The 16,254-nt window shown below is 36.2% G+C and overlaps 4 protein-coding genes across 7 annotated transcripts; 3 read left to right on the top strand and 1 right to left on the bottom strand.

Annotated features, from left to right (window-relative positions):
• The first annotated feature begins 567 nt into the window (after window positions 1-567).
• On the top strand, window positions 568-2,460 carry LOC140957018 (cytochrome P450 71A8-like). The gene is made up of 2 exons (XM_073414056.1): window positions 568-1,556; window positions 1,674-2,460. The coding sequence occupies exons 1-2, from the start codon at window positions 645-647 to the stop codon at window positions 2,286-2,288; spliced, it is 1,527 nt and encodes a 508-aa protein (XP_073270157.1). The 5' UTR covers window positions 568-644; the 3' UTR covers window positions 2,289-2,460.
• A 477-nt stretch (window positions 2,461-2,937) lies between these two features.
• LOC140956836 (serine/threonine-protein kinase AFC2-like) lies at window positions 2,938-6,812 on the top strand. 4 transcript variants are annotated; one of them, XM_073413718.1, is made up of 11 exons: window positions 2,938-3,141; window positions 4,022-4,211; window positions 4,510-4,536; window positions 4,614-4,767; window positions 4,865-4,913; window positions 5,006-5,120; window positions 5,435-5,526; window positions 5,654-5,810; window positions 5,891-5,955; window positions 6,063-6,160; window positions 6,243-6,810. In XM_073413718.1, exons 1-11 carry the CDS (start codon window positions 3,049-3,051, stop codon window positions 6,493-6,495), a joined length of 1,293 nt encoding a protein of 430 aa, XP_073269819.1. In that variant the 5' UTR covers window positions 2,938-3,048; the 3' UTR covers window positions 6,496-6,810. The 4 variants fall into 4 exon arrangements, with proteins under 4 accessions (XP_073269819.1, XP_073269820.1, XP_073269822.1 ...); XM_073413719.1 differs by lacking the exon at window positions 4,022-4,211 and having other exon boundaries at window positions 2,943-3,141; window positions 6,243-6,812; XM_073413721.1 differs by lacking the exons at window positions 4,022-4,211; window positions 4,865-4,913; window positions 5,006-5,120 and having other exon boundaries at window positions 2,943-3,141; window positions 6,243-6,811.
• Window positions 6,813-9,654: 2,842 nt separating this feature from the next.
• Window positions 9,655-10,326, top strand: LOC140957164 (pentatricopeptide repeat-containing protein At5g66520). The gene is made up of 3 exons (XM_073414295.1): window positions 9,655-9,733; window positions 9,880-10,069; window positions 10,188-10,326. The coding sequence occupies exons 1-3, from the start codon at window positions 9,655-9,657 to the stop codon at window positions 10,324-10,326; spliced, it is 408 nt and encodes a 135-aa protein (XP_073270396.1).
• A 596-nt stretch (window positions 10,327-10,922) lies between these two features.
• On the bottom strand, window positions 10,923-15,261 carry LOC140956829 (protein JOKA2-like). The gene is made up of 7 exons (XM_073413710.1): window positions 15,059-15,261; window positions 12,818-14,130; window positions 12,601-12,724; window positions 12,233-12,484; window positions 11,952-12,101; window positions 11,271-11,861; window positions 10,923-11,170 (listed from the first exon to the last, which is right to left on the bottom strand). The coding sequence occupies exons 1-7, from the start codon at window positions 15,083-15,085 to the stop codon at window positions 11,069-11,071; spliced, it is 2,559 nt and encodes an 852-aa protein (XP_073269811.1). The 5' UTR covers window positions 15,086-15,261; the 3' UTR covers window positions 10,923-11,068.
• Between the last annotated feature and the right edge of the window lie 993 nt (window positions 15,262-16,254).

The raw sequence follows: 16,254 nt of genomic DNA on the forward strand, positions 1-16,254 counted from the left end.
CATTCCCAGCACCGAAGACAAAAAATATGAAAATATGGATTATGAGTAAAGGTGTCAAAATTTGACCCGGCTTACCAACCCGATACAGTTCAACTCGAAAAAAATCAGGTTTGGGTTTGAAGTTTTCGAGTTTGGATCAGATCGGGTTGAACTCGATAGCTGACTCAAAAAAAAAGTCGGGTTCGGGTTGACCCACAAATTTTAATTTTTTTTTTAAAAAAATAAAATTAATAAATATTGTCTACATTTTTATATATTGTATTTCTGAAAAAATATTTATTGTATATTTATATCATAAATTTTCATAATTTGATATTTATTTTGTACATTTTTTATTTTTTAAACAATTGTTTATTTAATTTACTAAATATATTTTATTTTTTTTAAAATTAGACTTTTAAATTTAAATCATATATATAAGAAATATTGTGTGTTTAAATTAAAATATTATTATTATTTATTTGAATTTTATTTAATTTTTTAAAAAAAATCGGGTTAATCGGTCGAATTAGTCAGTTTCATGCTGAACCCGAATTGACACCCAATTATTATGCGGTGCTGCCTCTTTATATATAGCCACTCATGCACTCACAAACTCGTACCAACAAAACAAGTAGTACCCAGTATTATTACAGAAGATCAGGATGTATGAAATCTTTGTATCGCATCCCTTCATGCTCCAATCTGCTCTTTTCTCCTTGTTCTTTATCGTACTAAGTTATTCCACTAGAAGCCACTGGTTCCGCAAAACGAATGGCAAAAGGTTGAAATTACCTCCATCCCTTCCAAAATTACCAATATTGGGAAATCTTCACCAGTTGGGCACGTTGCCTCACCGCAATTTCCGAACCTTAGCCAAGAAACATGGCCCACTCATGCTTCTGCACTTCGGCAGCGTGCCCGCGCTCGTCGTTTCCTCGGCAGATGCAGCTAAAGAGATCTTGAAGACCCATGATCTGAACTTTGCGAACAGGGCTGATTCCAGCGTCAACAGGCGGATGATCTACAACTGTAAGGACGTATCGGTGTCTCCGTACGGCGAATACTGGCGGCAGTTGAAAAGCATCTGCGTGCTGCAGCTTCTCAGCAACAAAAGGGTTCAGTCTTTTCACTTTATAAGGGAGGAAGAAACTGAAATCATGGTGAGAAAGATTAGAGATTCTCACTGTGGTGTGGTCGATTTGAGTGGGATGTTTGTTGGGATAGCTAATGATGTTGTGTGTAGATCGGCTTTTGGAAGGAAGTACAGTGAAGGGGAAAATGGGAAGAGATTCTTGATGGTTTTGAAAGAATTTTTGGAGGTTTTGGGGAGTATGAGCGTTGGAGATTTCATTCCATGGCTTTCTTGGGTCGATTGGATTAATGGATTCGACTCGAGAGTGGAGAGAGTTGCCAAAGAAATGGATTATTTCCTTGAAACGATGATTCAAGAACGCTTGAAAAAGGGCCAGGAAATTGCTGGAGATAACTTCCTTGATATTTTACTTGGGATTTACATGGATAATAATACTACCGGTGTCTCCATTGACAGAGATAGCATCAAAGCTATAATTTTGGTTATTTTTCCGATTAGTTTGTTTGGGTTCATAAGTTTTTTAATGGTTGATTTCAAATTCAGTATCATAAACTAATTTTTTTTAAAGCTAACATGCTGCTTACCTTGTTATTCTTAGGATGTTTTTGCTGCCGGGACCGATACAACTGCAACAGTTCTAGAATGGGCTATGACAGAGCTCCTACGGCACCCTGCAGTCCTGAAGAAACTGCAAGAAGAGGTAAGAGGGATCCTTAAAGAAAGACAACAGATAACAGACAATGAATTGCAGAAAATGCATTATTTGAAAGCTGTGATCAAAGAAACTCTTCGTTTCCACACTCCAATCCCCACGCTGGTGGCACGTGTCGCTCGCGAAGATGTGAAGATAAAGGGATACGACATTCTTAGCGGGACGATGGTGATGGTTAACGCTTGGGCCATCGGTAGAGACCCCGATTGTTGGGACGAACCCGAAAAGTTTAAGCCGGAGAGATTCTTGAATTCCGCAATAGATTTCAAGGGGCTGGATTTCGAGTTCATTCCGTTCGGAGCCGGGAGAAGGGGCTGTCCAGGGATTTCATTTGCCATGGCTACTGATGAGTTCGTGTTGGCAAACATTGTGCATAAATTTGACTGGGAATTGGCTAATGGAGTTGATGGGAAGGATTTGGACATGAGTGAAAGGCCTGGGGTTGTAATTCGTAGAGCTACTCCTCTTCTTGCAGTTGCAACTCAATTTGTGTGTCAGTGAATGGATTGTTTGTTCTCTTTTCATGTGGGATTTATGATAGATGGGAAGTAAACTCAGCTCACTTAAATTTATGGAACTACTGGATTTTTGTTTTTGGCGCAAATGCTATATAATATGCTTCAACTTATTGTTCATTATTTCCTACCTAAACAAATCACTTTGAAAATACAAAGATGAGATCATATTATTTTGAAATTATATAATTTAGAACAGCAAGTATATTAGTATTATTCCTTTTTTTAAATTAACGATTAAATTTAACATGTTCGTAAATTTTTTTAAACAAAAAAAAAATTTAAAACATTATATATATATATTTTTTGAAATCTTAATCTAAGGATATGGGAAAGACTCGAATTCGAGTCAATACATATAAAAATTGAGATGAGAGCATTAGGCCAAGCTCTCGGTCACAAAACATTATATATTTTTATGTTAATTTATTTTTACAATTTGTAGACACGAGGCCCATTAACTTAACTCAACCATGGTAGTGGGAAAACGTTGAACCCTAGTTAACCTCCGCAAACCGACAGCTTGATTATTAAAGGGGATCATCACCGAAAGCAAGGGTATTGTATTCGCCACGTGTACGGTTGGATTTCTCTGCAACTGATTCTTCGTCATATTTAGCGATTAGTATAATGTTCCGCGTCGCCATCCATAGGGTTTCGTATTCGCAAATTCTCTCTCAACGAGTGCTATCTTCCTGTTTCTATTATTTTCTGCGTTTTTCTCTCGAATTTTCAGCATCTATCTCATGGAGACGGAGCGCGTGACGGAGTTGGAGATGGATCGACGGCCGAGAAAGAGGCCGCGGTTGGGTTGGGATGTTGTTCCTCAACAGCCGAAGGTGATTTTAAGATCTAATCTTTAAATCCTAGTTTTTGTTCATTTTGTTTGGTTTTTTTTGTAGATCTGATGGAATAATTATCAGGTATGAAAATATATTTTATCTTTATGGATTTAATATTGACTAAAGTAGGATTTTTATGCTTAGGTTTTTTTACCAGATATATTTTATTTGAGATCTGGAAGATTATCACATATGGTTGGTAAAGTTAATATATTGGTAAATTATGGTCGACTTTAAGTTTGAATTTCTCGTGTTGTTGTAGGTAATCAAAGTCTGGCTTAAATTATTTGCCTTTTGGCATTTGAACAAGAAGCCGTATGTTTATTTGACGTGAAATTGGGGTTTTTAATTAATTTGACGATTAGAGGCTCAAAATAAAATTAAATAACTTTTTTGATACATATTGAAAGGTTTTTATAAAAAATGATATATATATATATATATATATTATCTTATAACCGTGAAATAAGTATCTTAAGCTTTTATTTATATAATAATATAAAAATTTATGTGATTATTTTTGTGAGGTCAAACATAATTATTATTTTGATAATGATTATGTGTTCCAAGTTTTATACAGCCATATTACTTCAATGCGTTATAATTAGTGCAGAAATAACTTGATCTATGGGTTCATCTTTGTTTCAAATATTGATGTCAAAATGTTTTTTCTGCTTCTATCAATGAATCTCTGTGATGAATAATTCTTTGATTTGAGCACGTTAGTTTTTTTTAAACTAGTATTGGTTTAAGGTTTTTATTTGGTTTGACATGTCAAAGAACCCAGTTTAGCTTGGTCTGAAAGCTATTGTAGAGGAGGTAAATGTCATTAATAAATTGTGTTATTGAGAAAACATGAATGGATGCGTGTGTGTAGGCTCAGCTAGGATTGTTTTGTGGACAAGAGATTGGGAATGTGACAAGCTTTGCTCCTTCAAGAACACTCTCGAATCATCCAACTTCTCTCTTTGTTAAGGGATTGGGTCCAAATGGTTCCCCCCCATGGCGAGAAGATGACAAAGATGGCCATTATATATTTGAGCTCGGAGAAAATTTAACTCCTCGCTGTAACTACTTCTACCACCATCAGAACCTATTATTTTCATTGTTGCCTCCATCATATATGGCCTACTGTGAATGCATTTAGCTTGTTGCATCTATTAATTTACAAAACCATGAAATCTTGGTTAATTTTTGTGTTGGAATAACTGTCGGTACTTCCCCATATTGACTCTTGGGGCCTAATCTGAATTTAGGTTTTCGAATACTTGAAACTTATTACTTTGACTTGGTAACCAAAATTAGACCTTCTTTAAGTTTCTAATTGTCCTGTTAGCTTATCATCTTGTTATTTCTTGTTTGCAGATAAGATCCATAGCAAGATGGGTGAAGGTATGCTAAATCTACCTGTTCGCTTGGTCTTGTTCCCTACTAATACGGTCTCTGATGTATGAAATTCTACCTTTCAGGCACCTTTGGTCAGGTTTTGGAATGTTGGGACAGGGAAAGAAAAGAAATGGTTGCTATTAAAATTGTTCGCAGTACTAAGAAATACCGTGATGCAGCTATGATTGAGGTAGAAGTGCTCCAACAACTTGTTAGACATGACAAATGTGCTGAACGGTGAGTTTCTTTTTCAACTTGGTGGCAGACAGTATATTGTCACTATTTTGGCTGTTGGTTAGTATATGCAGTGGTTGAACGAGTTTATTTCTTGCAGTTGTGTACAAATACGGAACTGGTTTGACTATCGAAACCATATCTGTATCGTAAGTATATGATTGATTCGGTGGATTATATTCCCCCAACCTAACGCACATTTGGGGATTAAGATTTGGATGGACTTAAATGGTTTTAACAGGTCTTTGAGAAACTTGGGCCAAGCTTATACGATTTCCTTCGCAAAAACAATTATCGCTCATTTCCCATTGATCTTGTCCGTGAGATTGGCAGACAACTTTTGGAATGTGTAGCATGTGTGTAAATAGTTTCTCTTCATCCATAATGATGTTCATAGTTGCTTGATTTTCAATATAATGCTATATTTTTATTTTTATTTTTTTTCTTCTTCTACAACTCCCTCAAAAGAAGTGGGTTATGCCACTTCACCCAAGTGGTGGTGTTTAATGCTATATTATGCCAAATGGTTTTTGTACTATTTTACACAAATGAACAACAAAATTTGTTCGTGATGATATTTATTCTAGGTTTGGCATATTTTTATGCATGCCTAAATGTTTCCTTCTGCACTTTTTTTCAACATTGTGTTGATTGGCTTTTCTAATCTCAGTTATTCATGATTTGCGGCTCATCCATACGGACTTGAAGCCTGAGAACATTCTGTTTGTTTCTCCCGAGTACATAAAAGTTCCTGAGCACAAGGTAGCTTTTCAACTTGTCTTTTTGCATATTACATGCACTGAACATTTGTGCGATATGAGATTTACCAAACCAGTTTGTGTTGGGTGCTAGCATTTGTACTATCTTTGAGTTTTGGCTAATCTTCCAGGTTTCATCCAAGTCTATAAAGGATAGTTCATACTACAAGAGAATTCCCAAATCAAGTGCCATAAAGGTCATTGATTTTGGTAGCACGACTTATGACAGGCAGGATCAGTCGTACATTGTGTCCACTCGACATTACAGAGCTCCTGAAGTCATTCTAGGTACGCTAAATTAATGAAAATTATCTATATTTTCGGTACTTATTTGCTCTAGGTAATATCTTATTCCAATCTCTGTTCAGGACTTGGATGGAGTTACCCATGTGACGTATGGAGTGTGGGCTGTATCTTAGTGGAGCTTTGCTCGGTATGTCTGTTCGATACCTCTTCGTTTGTTGTTTTGGATATGTGTTACTTTGGTTGCATTTTCCTGATATAATTTACTCTATAATTGATTTGGCCACTTCCTTCCAGGGTGAAGCATTGTTCCAAACGCATGAGAACTTGGAACACCTTGCAATGATGGAAAGAGTCCTTGGACCGTTGCCTCAGCACATGCTCAAGAGAGCCGAGTAAGCTAGTGTCTCCAACCTCTTCACATTTTAAAACAAACAACGGATATTGCAATGTTTTTCAACGCATTTTATGTTTCAGCCGACATGCAGAGAAGTACATAAGAAGAGGTAGGTTAGACTGGCCGGAGGGAGCAACATCTAGAGATAGTATTAAAGCTGTTTTGAAGTTGCCACGGCTTCCAAACTTGATAATGCAGCATGTAGATCATTCAGCAGGGGATCTCATCCATTTATTGCAAGGACTTTTGAGATACGATCCCTCTGAAAGAATCTCGGCCGTAGAAGCCCTCAGACATCCTTTTTTCTCCAGAGATCATCTAAGGAGATCTTGATGGAAAAGATGAGCTTTTATGATTCACCGTGCTATCAAACATATATGCCAAGGACAACGACGCAAAGAGATTTGAGGCAGCAAGGGATTCCTATCTGAGGCGGGAATGGCCTGTCAATGGTGTGTGCTAGGCTAGTGTGGGAAATGACTCCATATGTTCTAGGGCTTGCAGGTGTATGTTGTACATAATGAAAGTCACAGCACATGGTTTTCCATGGGCTCGCCTTTTTTAACCTGGTTTTGCTTTTGCTTGTTTGACCTAAAATGATTTGTTAACCCGCCCATTTTTAATTTTTTTTCCTTTTTATGCGCGAACCTACGAAAATTTGAAGGTTTGAATTCAATTCGGATTAGTTTTATTCGAATTAGAGTTAAAATTTTAAATTTTTTAACTTGATTTTGTTAGAGCTAAAGCTCGATTTAAATTTGGTAAGTGCATATGAAACGAATACTTTTCTAGTAAACTTGAGAAGTTAAAATGTGGTTATGATCGTTTAAACCTCGATATAGCATATCCCGACAATTTAATCGTCAATGATGCCCTCTTCTTAAATGTCGCTTGGCCAGCTTGACATCGTTTTTCCTGAGCTCATACGATGAGTGAGACTTCAGTGAATAATAATTTTGCAGTGTTTGTGCAATCGAACTCCAATATGGCAACATTGAATCGAGAATTTCGCGCTTAAAACCTATTGCACAAGCCTCTCCAAAACTTTTCGTGGCATTTTCTTTTTACCTCTTCACAACTGAAACTTGGCAGAAAATCCTTCTTTCACATTTCATGAAACAGATATGGAGACAAATTTGAAAACTCTGGGTTTTTGGAAAGATCTTTAACCATTGGTGCAGAAGGATAATAAACAAACATGAAAATTCAAAAATAATTTTTATTATTTTTTCTAAATATCTTAAATTTACCTCGAAAAAGCACTAGTATATATAAACCACCATATTTCATAGAATTTAAAATTTGTTGCGAAATTGAAACACCGGTTGAATGTGTGTATGCTTTATAATTTTACATTTTATCAGTAAACTTCAATAAAATATATTATACGTATACATACTTGTAAGATAATATAATATATTATTGGAAACCATTTAGGGTTTGTTTGAATGCTTAAAATTTTGGATTTGGATTTGGATTTGGATTTGGATTTGGATTGAAAATTCATGGATTTAGAATTACATTTTGTGTTTGATTTGAAATTTAAAAGATTTATTTAGAATTCATTTCTTGTTTGGGAAAAATAAGATTTGAATTTGAAATTTTAAAATTTTACTAAAATAATTTTAATTATCTTTTACAAAAATCAAGATTTAAAACATATTATTAGTATTATTAGAAAACTTAAAATTAAAATTAATTTTATCATATATTTGTTTATATCATTTCAATTATATATTTGTGCTATACAAACTACATAAAATCTTATATAAGTAATTAACTAATCTTAACGAACACAAAATGAATTATTAAAATAAAATAGTCAAACATAATATCTAAATATTCAATTTAAATTCTACGAAATAAATTATTTCAAAATTAAATATTCAAACGCATCCTAATTTTATAAATAAAAAATAAATTATTATTGAATAAAATATGCAAAAATAAAAAATAAATAAATTTGTTATTTAATCCAACCATTACATATAACGATGGTAGAAGGATAATAATTAAAAATTTTGGTTATGGATATTTTTAGTTTTTTTTTTTAAAATTCAAATCCCATCAAATCTGACCAGTTTTGAGAAGGTTTGTTTATACACAATGAAATCCAGTCAAATCCCTTAAAATCAAATTCTATTTTTAAAATCCAACAAACCAAACTGTTAAAACAGAATTTATAAATCCAAATTCCCACAAATCCCACCAAATTCATGCTACCAAACATAGGGTTGCTAACAAAAATAGGAGTATTTAAATATTGAAATTATATGATGTTAGAAAAATATATATTGGTCATTATATTTTGTATTTTTTATTAGGCAAAACTTGTGAGACGGTCTCACGGGTTGTATTCTGTGAGACGGATCTCTTATTTGGGTCATCCATGAAAAAATATTACTTTTTATGCTAAGGCTGCGTTTGGTTGCAGGATAAAATAAACTAATGATTAGTATGTAAATGATAAAGAAAATGATTGTTGTAGAAATATAATGTATGGTAGTATGTTTGGTAAGATTTTTAAGTATAGGATAATTTTGAAATTTTTGATGAAAGTACAAAATTGCCCTTCTTTTATTTTTCTTCTTCCACTCCGATTGCGGCGGTCCGACGGCGACGGCGACGGCTGTGCGGTGGTCCGGCGGCGGCGTCCGGCGAATTTCCGGCGAGGGCGGCGGCAGCGAATTTCCGGCGACGGCGGCGAGGTCCGGCGGCTGTCCGGCTAGGTTCGGCGGCAGTCCGGCGAGGTCCGGCGGCGGCTGTGCGGTGGCGTCCAGCGAATTTCCGGCGAGGTCCGGCGGCAGTCCGGCGAGGTCCGGCGGCGGCGATCCGGCAGCCAAGGTGGTTCAATAGCGGTGAAGGAAGAAGGGTAAAATTGGAAAGAGAGTAGGGATTAATAATCCTTCGGAGGAAGGAGGTATTATTTAATCACACGTAATACCACCTAATCACTTGTAGGAGGGATTGAGCTGGATAAATAAAAATCGTACCAAACGCAGGATAAAGTGTGATAAATTAATCAATCCTACCTAATCCTATCTACCAAACGCAGATTAAGAGTATTACTTTTTATTGTGAATATCGGTAGGATTGACACGTCTCACAGATAAAGATTCGTGAGACTGTCTCACAAGAGACCTACTCTTTTTATTTAATCTTTAGCTGAAAAAAGTGAATATCAAAGTATTTTAAATTAGAGATGAAATCAGTAATATTTCAATTTTCAAATAATATTTATTGGTTGAAGTATTTACAATAACTTTATGTAAAATCAATAATTATATAAAAGTTGATGACACCAAAATTTCAAATTTGAGATGAGATCAAATTGTAATAAATCGATGACTTATTTGATGAACAACATATCAAAAGTATATATATATATATCTTATGTATTTGGAAAATTAGCCACGAGTATTAGAATTTTCATTGCTGGATCTGATTCTGACAGATTATTTGTCTCCCACTTTGTTATGAATAACTAAAACCATGCCACAAGACGCGGCGTTGGATCCGAAGCTGGGTGATTTGGATTCTGAGCTCGAGTTCGTCGAGGTTAATCCATCTGGTCGCTACGATTGAGTGCGTACAGTTTTTACTGATACTCATTTTGTTCTGACGTTAATATTGTTTTTTTCCTCCTTTTTTTGATAAATCAAGGTTTTACGTTGTAAATGATTTTCGTTGCTGTTCTTTGTGCTTATAGTCACGTAGGTTTGGTCGACGAGGGTTGGGGTTACTTTGTCAGCATGAGTAGAGATTTCAGCATCAAACCAAGAATTGAGCATCATGGCTGCTTAGTCCATATTCTAAGCCGAGACGGGCTGATTGAGGATGCATACGAATTCATAAAGAACATGCACATTAAACCCAATGCTGTGATATGGAACTTTGCTTGCGTCTTGTAAAGTTGATAAGCACATTGAAATAGGAGAAGAAGCGTTTACACTCATAATCAGTTTAGAGCCTGCACATAGTGGGGATTACATGCTACATTCTAATCTATATGCATCTATCGGTAGATTAGATGATGCTAAGTGGTTGAGAATTGAGATGAAAGTACAAGGAATCAAGAAGGATCCTGGCTGCAGCTTTATTGAGTTAGATGGTGTCATTCATGAGTTTTTGGCTGATTTACAGATCAGTAGAGGACATGATTGAGAAGATTATGACGGCTGGATATGTGCCTGATATAGTGGTGGTGAGACTGGACGCTGCAGAAGAAGTGAGAAGCTGGCCATTGCATTTGGCCTTGTCAAGACTTCTCCTGGAAGTACAATCAGAATATTGAAAAATCTCAGAATACGTGTCGATTGTCACAATGCGACAAAGATTATATCACAGGTTTTTGGGAGAGAGATTGTGATCAGGGATAGAAATCGATTCCACCACTTCCAAGGATGGGTTGTGTTCCTGCAATGATTTCTGGTGATCATGCTGAAAACATGTGCGTGGAACGCCTTCTAATCTTATGGCTTAATCTACTCGTGAAGCACCGACATAGAACGAAGGATCAATAGCCGGACAAAGGACTAGTCTTTCAACAAGATACGTGCTTGGGAGTAATTGTCTCCATTGGTTGAGTCACCATCCATCAATCGTGAATGGAATTATTTTTGTTCTCAAATAAAATGACTAAATTTATAACAGTTGAATTTGAAAAATTACTCAACCGATGTGAATATGTTTAAATCAGGGATTTGTTCCAATGGCAATAATTAACAGGGGCTTAAAAAGAGGTGGCGCAGACAGAGAGCTGAAATTATCAACCACAGTTATATTAACAGCGAAACAAACAAAACCAAGAACAGTGTGTCAGGTTCCGCAAGTTCTCGGCATTTATTCATATTTATATATGTATATATATAGCATGCACCCCACACAGATCATATACCAAATATGTTTACTGCTTCTCTTCTCCAGCGATGAGATCCATAACCACACGTTTAATGCTTCCATTGTTCTTCTTCAGCAGTTTCTTGTTCATTTCCGTATCATGAAAACCCTGCATCAAAACTAGTATTGTTAAAATTTTATAAATCAAAACCGAATAAAATTAACAAGCAGGGGGAAAATCGACAGGGGAGAATTTAGATGAAGCTCACCATCTCCTGGAGCTCGTCAAGTAAAGGATCCCATTGGGCAACATCACAAAGATCATCCACTGCTTGCTCCAGATCATACTCGTTCATTCTCAGGATCTCCTTGTTTAGATCAACCTGTTTGAAGCCCATCTGCTCAAGTTCCCTCAGAAGTTTACTCTCTACTTCTTCCTTTTCCGGAAGCTCTTTCGTATAGACCACCTTGTTCCCAACCGGTAGTGCAGAAGGATTAAGGACAAATGGTGTAGGAGTAGAGAAAGCTGGAGGTGCTATATCAGACAGATCGATGATAGGATATTTTTCAAAAGTTGGGGTAGGAAGGGCAGAGCTTGATGCACCATTTCCTACAAGTAAGCTATCTGTGATGGGAAACTTCATCTCCTGTTCATTGTTGGGCAGCGGAATATGAAATACTGGATCCACTATTTCCATCATCCTGTTGGAGTTACCAGGCTCCAGGCGGCTATCTTCGACCAGGGGTGTCAAGTCCACATTAACAATTTCAGGAGCATTCAAGACACTGTTCACCGGGGGTAAATTTAGGTTCAAACCCTGAACACCAACACGTGGCGTCTCTTTCAAAGTAGCATCAACCTATATTCATGCATAAAAGAACCAAACTCACTATCCTAGTAAGAACATGAGACATGACAACTTCAGAAACTGCTGTCTACAGTGACCAACCTGAATAAGAACCCAAACACGTTGCCCAAACTTTTGGCCAGAGGGTGAAGCCATTCTCCAGTAAGAGATGTACCTGCCTGGAAGATCAGGAGAAACAAAATCCACAGCAACATCAAGCTCGTGGTCAACAGCCAAACCAGTTGCGGGAATCTGACATAATAAAACCATATATGGATAAGAACGTAATTTTGAAAATAAAAAACTTATGTACCACAAACAAAAAGAGACCACCGCTCCCAGAGCCTTAGAAATTCTATAAAACCAGAACAAGGATATCTCACCTCGAGTTCAACTGACAATAAATTGCTCAATTTATCTCCACCTATCCAAACAAGAAGTGCTTTCTGGGGCCACGCAACTGTGCCATTGTTCCTCATTCTCCAAATCTTGGTAAATGGAGTTAAAGGTGCTACAGCAGTACCATCTAGTATGTTGACATCCTGGATGAAGCGACTGTCTAGCTTGGATCCACCTGGTTTAACTTTATGACCCCTTTGGATTTGTGGTGATGCCGGACACCATCCCCTGGCATGCTAATTTGGTACAATACATAAGGTACTTGAAGGAAACACATCTCGGAACAAGGACAAAAAGAACAACATTAGCTAAGACAAGAAGAAGAGACAATATCATTGAAGAATAAACATACATGATCATGAAATCCCTTGAATGACCACTGGTGTCGATTAATTGCTGGGTAATCTATTCTGAAATAGTCATTTTCATTACCCATTGCCGCAAAACAGATGCTGCACAAATCGTAGTCCGCCTTTCTGCAGAATATAAGTGCACTGGTTACAATCTGGAGGGACAAGTCTAACAGCTTTTTTCATAAAAGACAAATTAGTCGACATATTAGTTCTTACACTTTAGACTTGAACCTAGGACCAGTTATTGGATGCACTCCACAAAGATCACAGCAAACACCACGATGGAAGATAGTCCCACGACCATCATTTTGACTTCTGCTCCTGTTAAATGCGGCTGCCAGAGAAGCAGGTTTTGGTGGAGCAGCCGAGACATTTTCCACTGATATTCCAGAAAATGGATACTCATAAGTGAAACTTGAGTCTGGAAATTTATGAAAATTACCAGGATTAGGGGACAGAAGTGACTCCCGAGGGTTCTCAAAACCACTAGGTAATACACATCTGGTTCTCCCATTTGGAGAGTTTCCCTTCAAAGGATCAGAAGTAACAACAATCCCAGGGTTTACAACAGGTGGCTGATTAGAATGGGTTAAATGCGGCATCGCATCCAAATTACAGTCATTTATCATCTTGGCTTTCTCTTTCTTGCCAACATTAACCTGTACGGCCCTCGGATTAGTATTTTCAGATGCTGATCTTTCAAGTTGCCCAACGTTGATACTCTTTGAGTTGAGTGCCCCAGCCACAGTACTAGTGTCAGGTGCCTTAGAAGATGATGCATTAATGCTTCCTCCAATTAAATTTTGAGCTCTAAATCCGACAATTTTTGCAGTCGCTTCATTAAGCTTTGGTGGAATCTCATTACTTTTGGAAGGTTGCTTTTCAGATTTCCCAACTGATGGGACAACAGTTATTTTAGGATCAATCCGAGAGGAATCCGAGTCTTTAGATTCAGGTACAGCGGAACTGCTTTCAGGAACATCACTCTGTGCACTAGGCTGCATTCTAGTTTGGGCTTCTGCAAGCTGGTCTAGGTACGACAAGCCCACTTTGGAGAAGTAATTAACAAGCCCAGTAGCAACTGGACATATACCTGGAGTAGTAGAAGACGCTTTTGATAACAAATCAGTTGAGAGATTCACAAGTGTCTCACGTAAGGGCTCCGGCACAGTTTTCAGAATTTCTGACACTCCAGCAATAGGATTTTGAAACGATTGTTCCACTCGAGGGGATCTTAAGGGAGTAGAATTTCCAGTTGAGAGAGAAATCGGCGTACCATTCTTTTCATCACTTAATTTAACATTAATTCTCAATGGGTTCAGGGATTGCTTCACCACATCACACAGATCATCATCATCAACAAGAGCCACGGAATCTCCATCTTCATCAATATAAGTAAGAATGATTTTAGTATCAGGAGCAAACTTAAAGAGGGAAAATATCTTCTCGGTCAGTCCACCCATACTGAAATCCAACTCCCCGTCAAGAACCTTGGCATTGAAACGTCTGAGAATATCGCCATATTTGACCTGTAAAAATTGTTAAGAATGATGATCAGGAAAATTTAGACAATACTAGGAGTATGTACAACTAGATATGGATAGTTTGCAGAAATCGAAGGAAACATCAAACATAAGGTGAAAAACCGAATGACATCTGGCAAAGTGAGCAAGTAACATCAAAAGGATAAGATGGTAGGGAAAAGAGCTGACCGATCACCTTAAGATCATCTGTGCTTATTCAGGAACTGAAATAATTAATATTAAACAATTCCAATGCAGAATGCTTCCCCAGTAACAACACAGTAAAACATTAGATTATCATGGATGGCAGGAAAAAAAAAAAAAGAACCACTAACAATCAAATTTGAGAACGGCCACATCCATACCAATCCGAAGAGATACACTCCGGGCAAATTGCTGAAACCAAACCATATATGCAAAGTTTCAAATCCAGAAACACGTCAATCTGTATGCTCGTGCTTTAAACGGGTCAAAGTAAAGGGAACAAGATAATGGGAAAAGTGATACCTAGAAAATTTATCTCAACCTTACTAAGGCACATCCTACCTGTTTTCTATAAAACGGGTAACAAACCAAAGTGAACATTTCGACAGAAACAAAAAACCAAAGAACAAGAGAGTATGAACCCGTCAACATCAGTACCCAAAAAAATTAGAGAAAAGAAGATCGAATGGCGAATTCTCAAACAGCCGCGGAAACTAACATCCAAGAATCGATACGGAAAACGAAAACCCCTTCCAATAAACACACGACATATACTCGAAAAAGAAAACATTAAAAAAGAAATTTTCTCCGCAAAACCAAAAGATAATACTCTCACAAACACAGTCACCGCACCCAAACATAGCACAGCCCAGGAAAAAAAACGAAAATTTACTAGCATCACTGAAAGCCAATAGATTGATGATTCGAAAGATGGATTCTAGAAAGACACCTTGATCACCACGGTAGAAGCCTCCATGTCTACAATCGCGTTCCAAGTAAGCCGCAAATTCAAGAAATCTCCGGCCTTATATAGGGGGTACGAGCAAGCTCTAAACCCAAACGCAGATGAGAGAGATTTCACGCAATCCCACTCGACTCGAGCGTCAACAGACTGAGAAAAGGAGGGTTTGTTTGGATGATTATAGAAAAATAAATAAAAATCTATATTTGATTTTATTATTAATTCTTAATTATCCATTTTCTTATCTTGTTCCCGAAGAAAACCAAACGGCCGAAGGAACCCAAAAAGTCGTCGATGCAATAAGTTGTCAACCGACAATAGCAGTAATGAATTAGCAAATTCTGAAAAGAAATTACAATCTTCGTTTCCATATATTTTATTAATATTAATATTAATATTAATATTAATATTAAATAGTGAGTTTCATGAGCAAGTCTCAAGCATATTTATGAATAATATTTTCAATAATAAATAATATTTTGATATTAAAATTAATATTTTTTTATGAGTGTTTCAAATAAGAGATATGTCTAACAAAATTAATTTGTGAGACCGTCTCACGAATCAATTTTTCTGATTATTAAAATAAGGACAATTTAAAGTTAAATTTGTTTTAAATCCTCTCATCTAAACTTAAATTCACATTCGGTATCTGTCAAAAAAGTATGTGTCTGCAATATATGATCCACAACAAAGTATATTTACAATCGCGGAACTCATATGTATTTTTTTAAAAGAAAATCATTACATAACATTAAATATATGGTGCTAATATATGATATTTGAGTATTAATTGTTTCAGCTATGGTAATAATGATTTTTAAGTACTCAAACATATATAACAAATGTTGATATTAATGACACATTTGTCTTTTTCGGATTAAAATCGATACATAATATTGAAAATAGATATTAATATATGATATTTGAGTACAACTGTTTCGGATTTGGTACTAATATATGATTTATATTTACTAAAATATGTGTAACAAATATCGTATTTTCAATATTTTGTAACAATTTTCACCTAAAAAGATAAATGTATCATTAATACCAATATTTGTTATACATGTTTAAATACTCAAAAATCATATATTAGTACTAGATCTGAAACAATAGATATTCAAATATCATATATTAGTTTTATATTTTTAATATTTTGTATTGATTTTCATCCAAGAAAA

Source organism: Primulina huaijiensis, chromosome 14 (assembly GCF_012295235.1).
Source record: "Primulina huaijiensis isolate GDHJ02 chromosome 14, ASM1229523v2, whole genome shotgun sequence".
NCBI classification, from domain to species: domain Eukaryota; kingdom Viridiplantae; phylum Streptophyta; class Magnoliopsida; order Lamiales; family Gesneriaceae; genus Primulina; species Primulina huaijiensis.

Coding starts and splice junctions, on each gene's coding strand:
- LOC140957018 (XM_073414056.1), top strand. CDS start 645: ATGTATGAAATCTTTGTATCGCATCCCTTCATGCTCCAATCTGCTCTT. Junction 1,557..1,673: donor GCATCAAAGCTATAATTTTG/GTTATTTTTCCG, acceptor TGTTATTCTTAG/GATGTTTTTGCTGCCGGGAC.
- LOC140956836 (XM_073413718.1), top strand. CDS start 3,049: ATGGAGACGGAGCGCGTGACGGAGTTGGAGATGGATCGACGGCCGAGA. Junction 5,956..6,062: donor TCTTAGTGGAGCTTTGCTCG/GTATGTCTGTTC, acceptor ACTTCCTTCCAG/GGTGAAGCATTGTTCCAAAC. Junction 6,161..6,242: donor CACATGCTCAAGAGAGCCGA/GTAAGCTAGTGT, acceptor TTTATGTTTCAG/CCGACATGCAGAGAAGTACA.
- LOC140956829 (XM_073413710.1), bottom strand. CDS start 15,085: ATGGAGGCTTCTACCGTGGTGATCAAG. Junction 12,102..12,232: donor TATTGTCAGTTGAACTCGAG/GTGAGATATCCT, acceptor TTATTATGTCAG/ATTCCCGCAACTGGTTTGGC. Junction 11,862..11,951: donor GTGTTTGGGTTCTTATTCAG/GTTGGTCACTGT, acceptor GCATGAATATAG/GTTGATGCTACTTTGAAAGA.
- LOC140957164 (XM_073414295.1), top strand. CDS start 9,655: ATGCCACAAGACGCGGCGTTGGATCCGAAGCTGGGTGATTTGGATTCT. Junction 9,734..9,879: donor CGTCGAGGTTAATCCATCTG/GTCGCTACGATT, acceptor ATAGTCACGTAG/GTTTGGTCGACGAGGGTTGG. Junction 10,070..10,187: donor TGGAACTTTGCTTGCGTCTT/GTAAAGTTGATA, acceptor ATCTATCGGTAG/ATTAGATGATGCTAAGTGGT.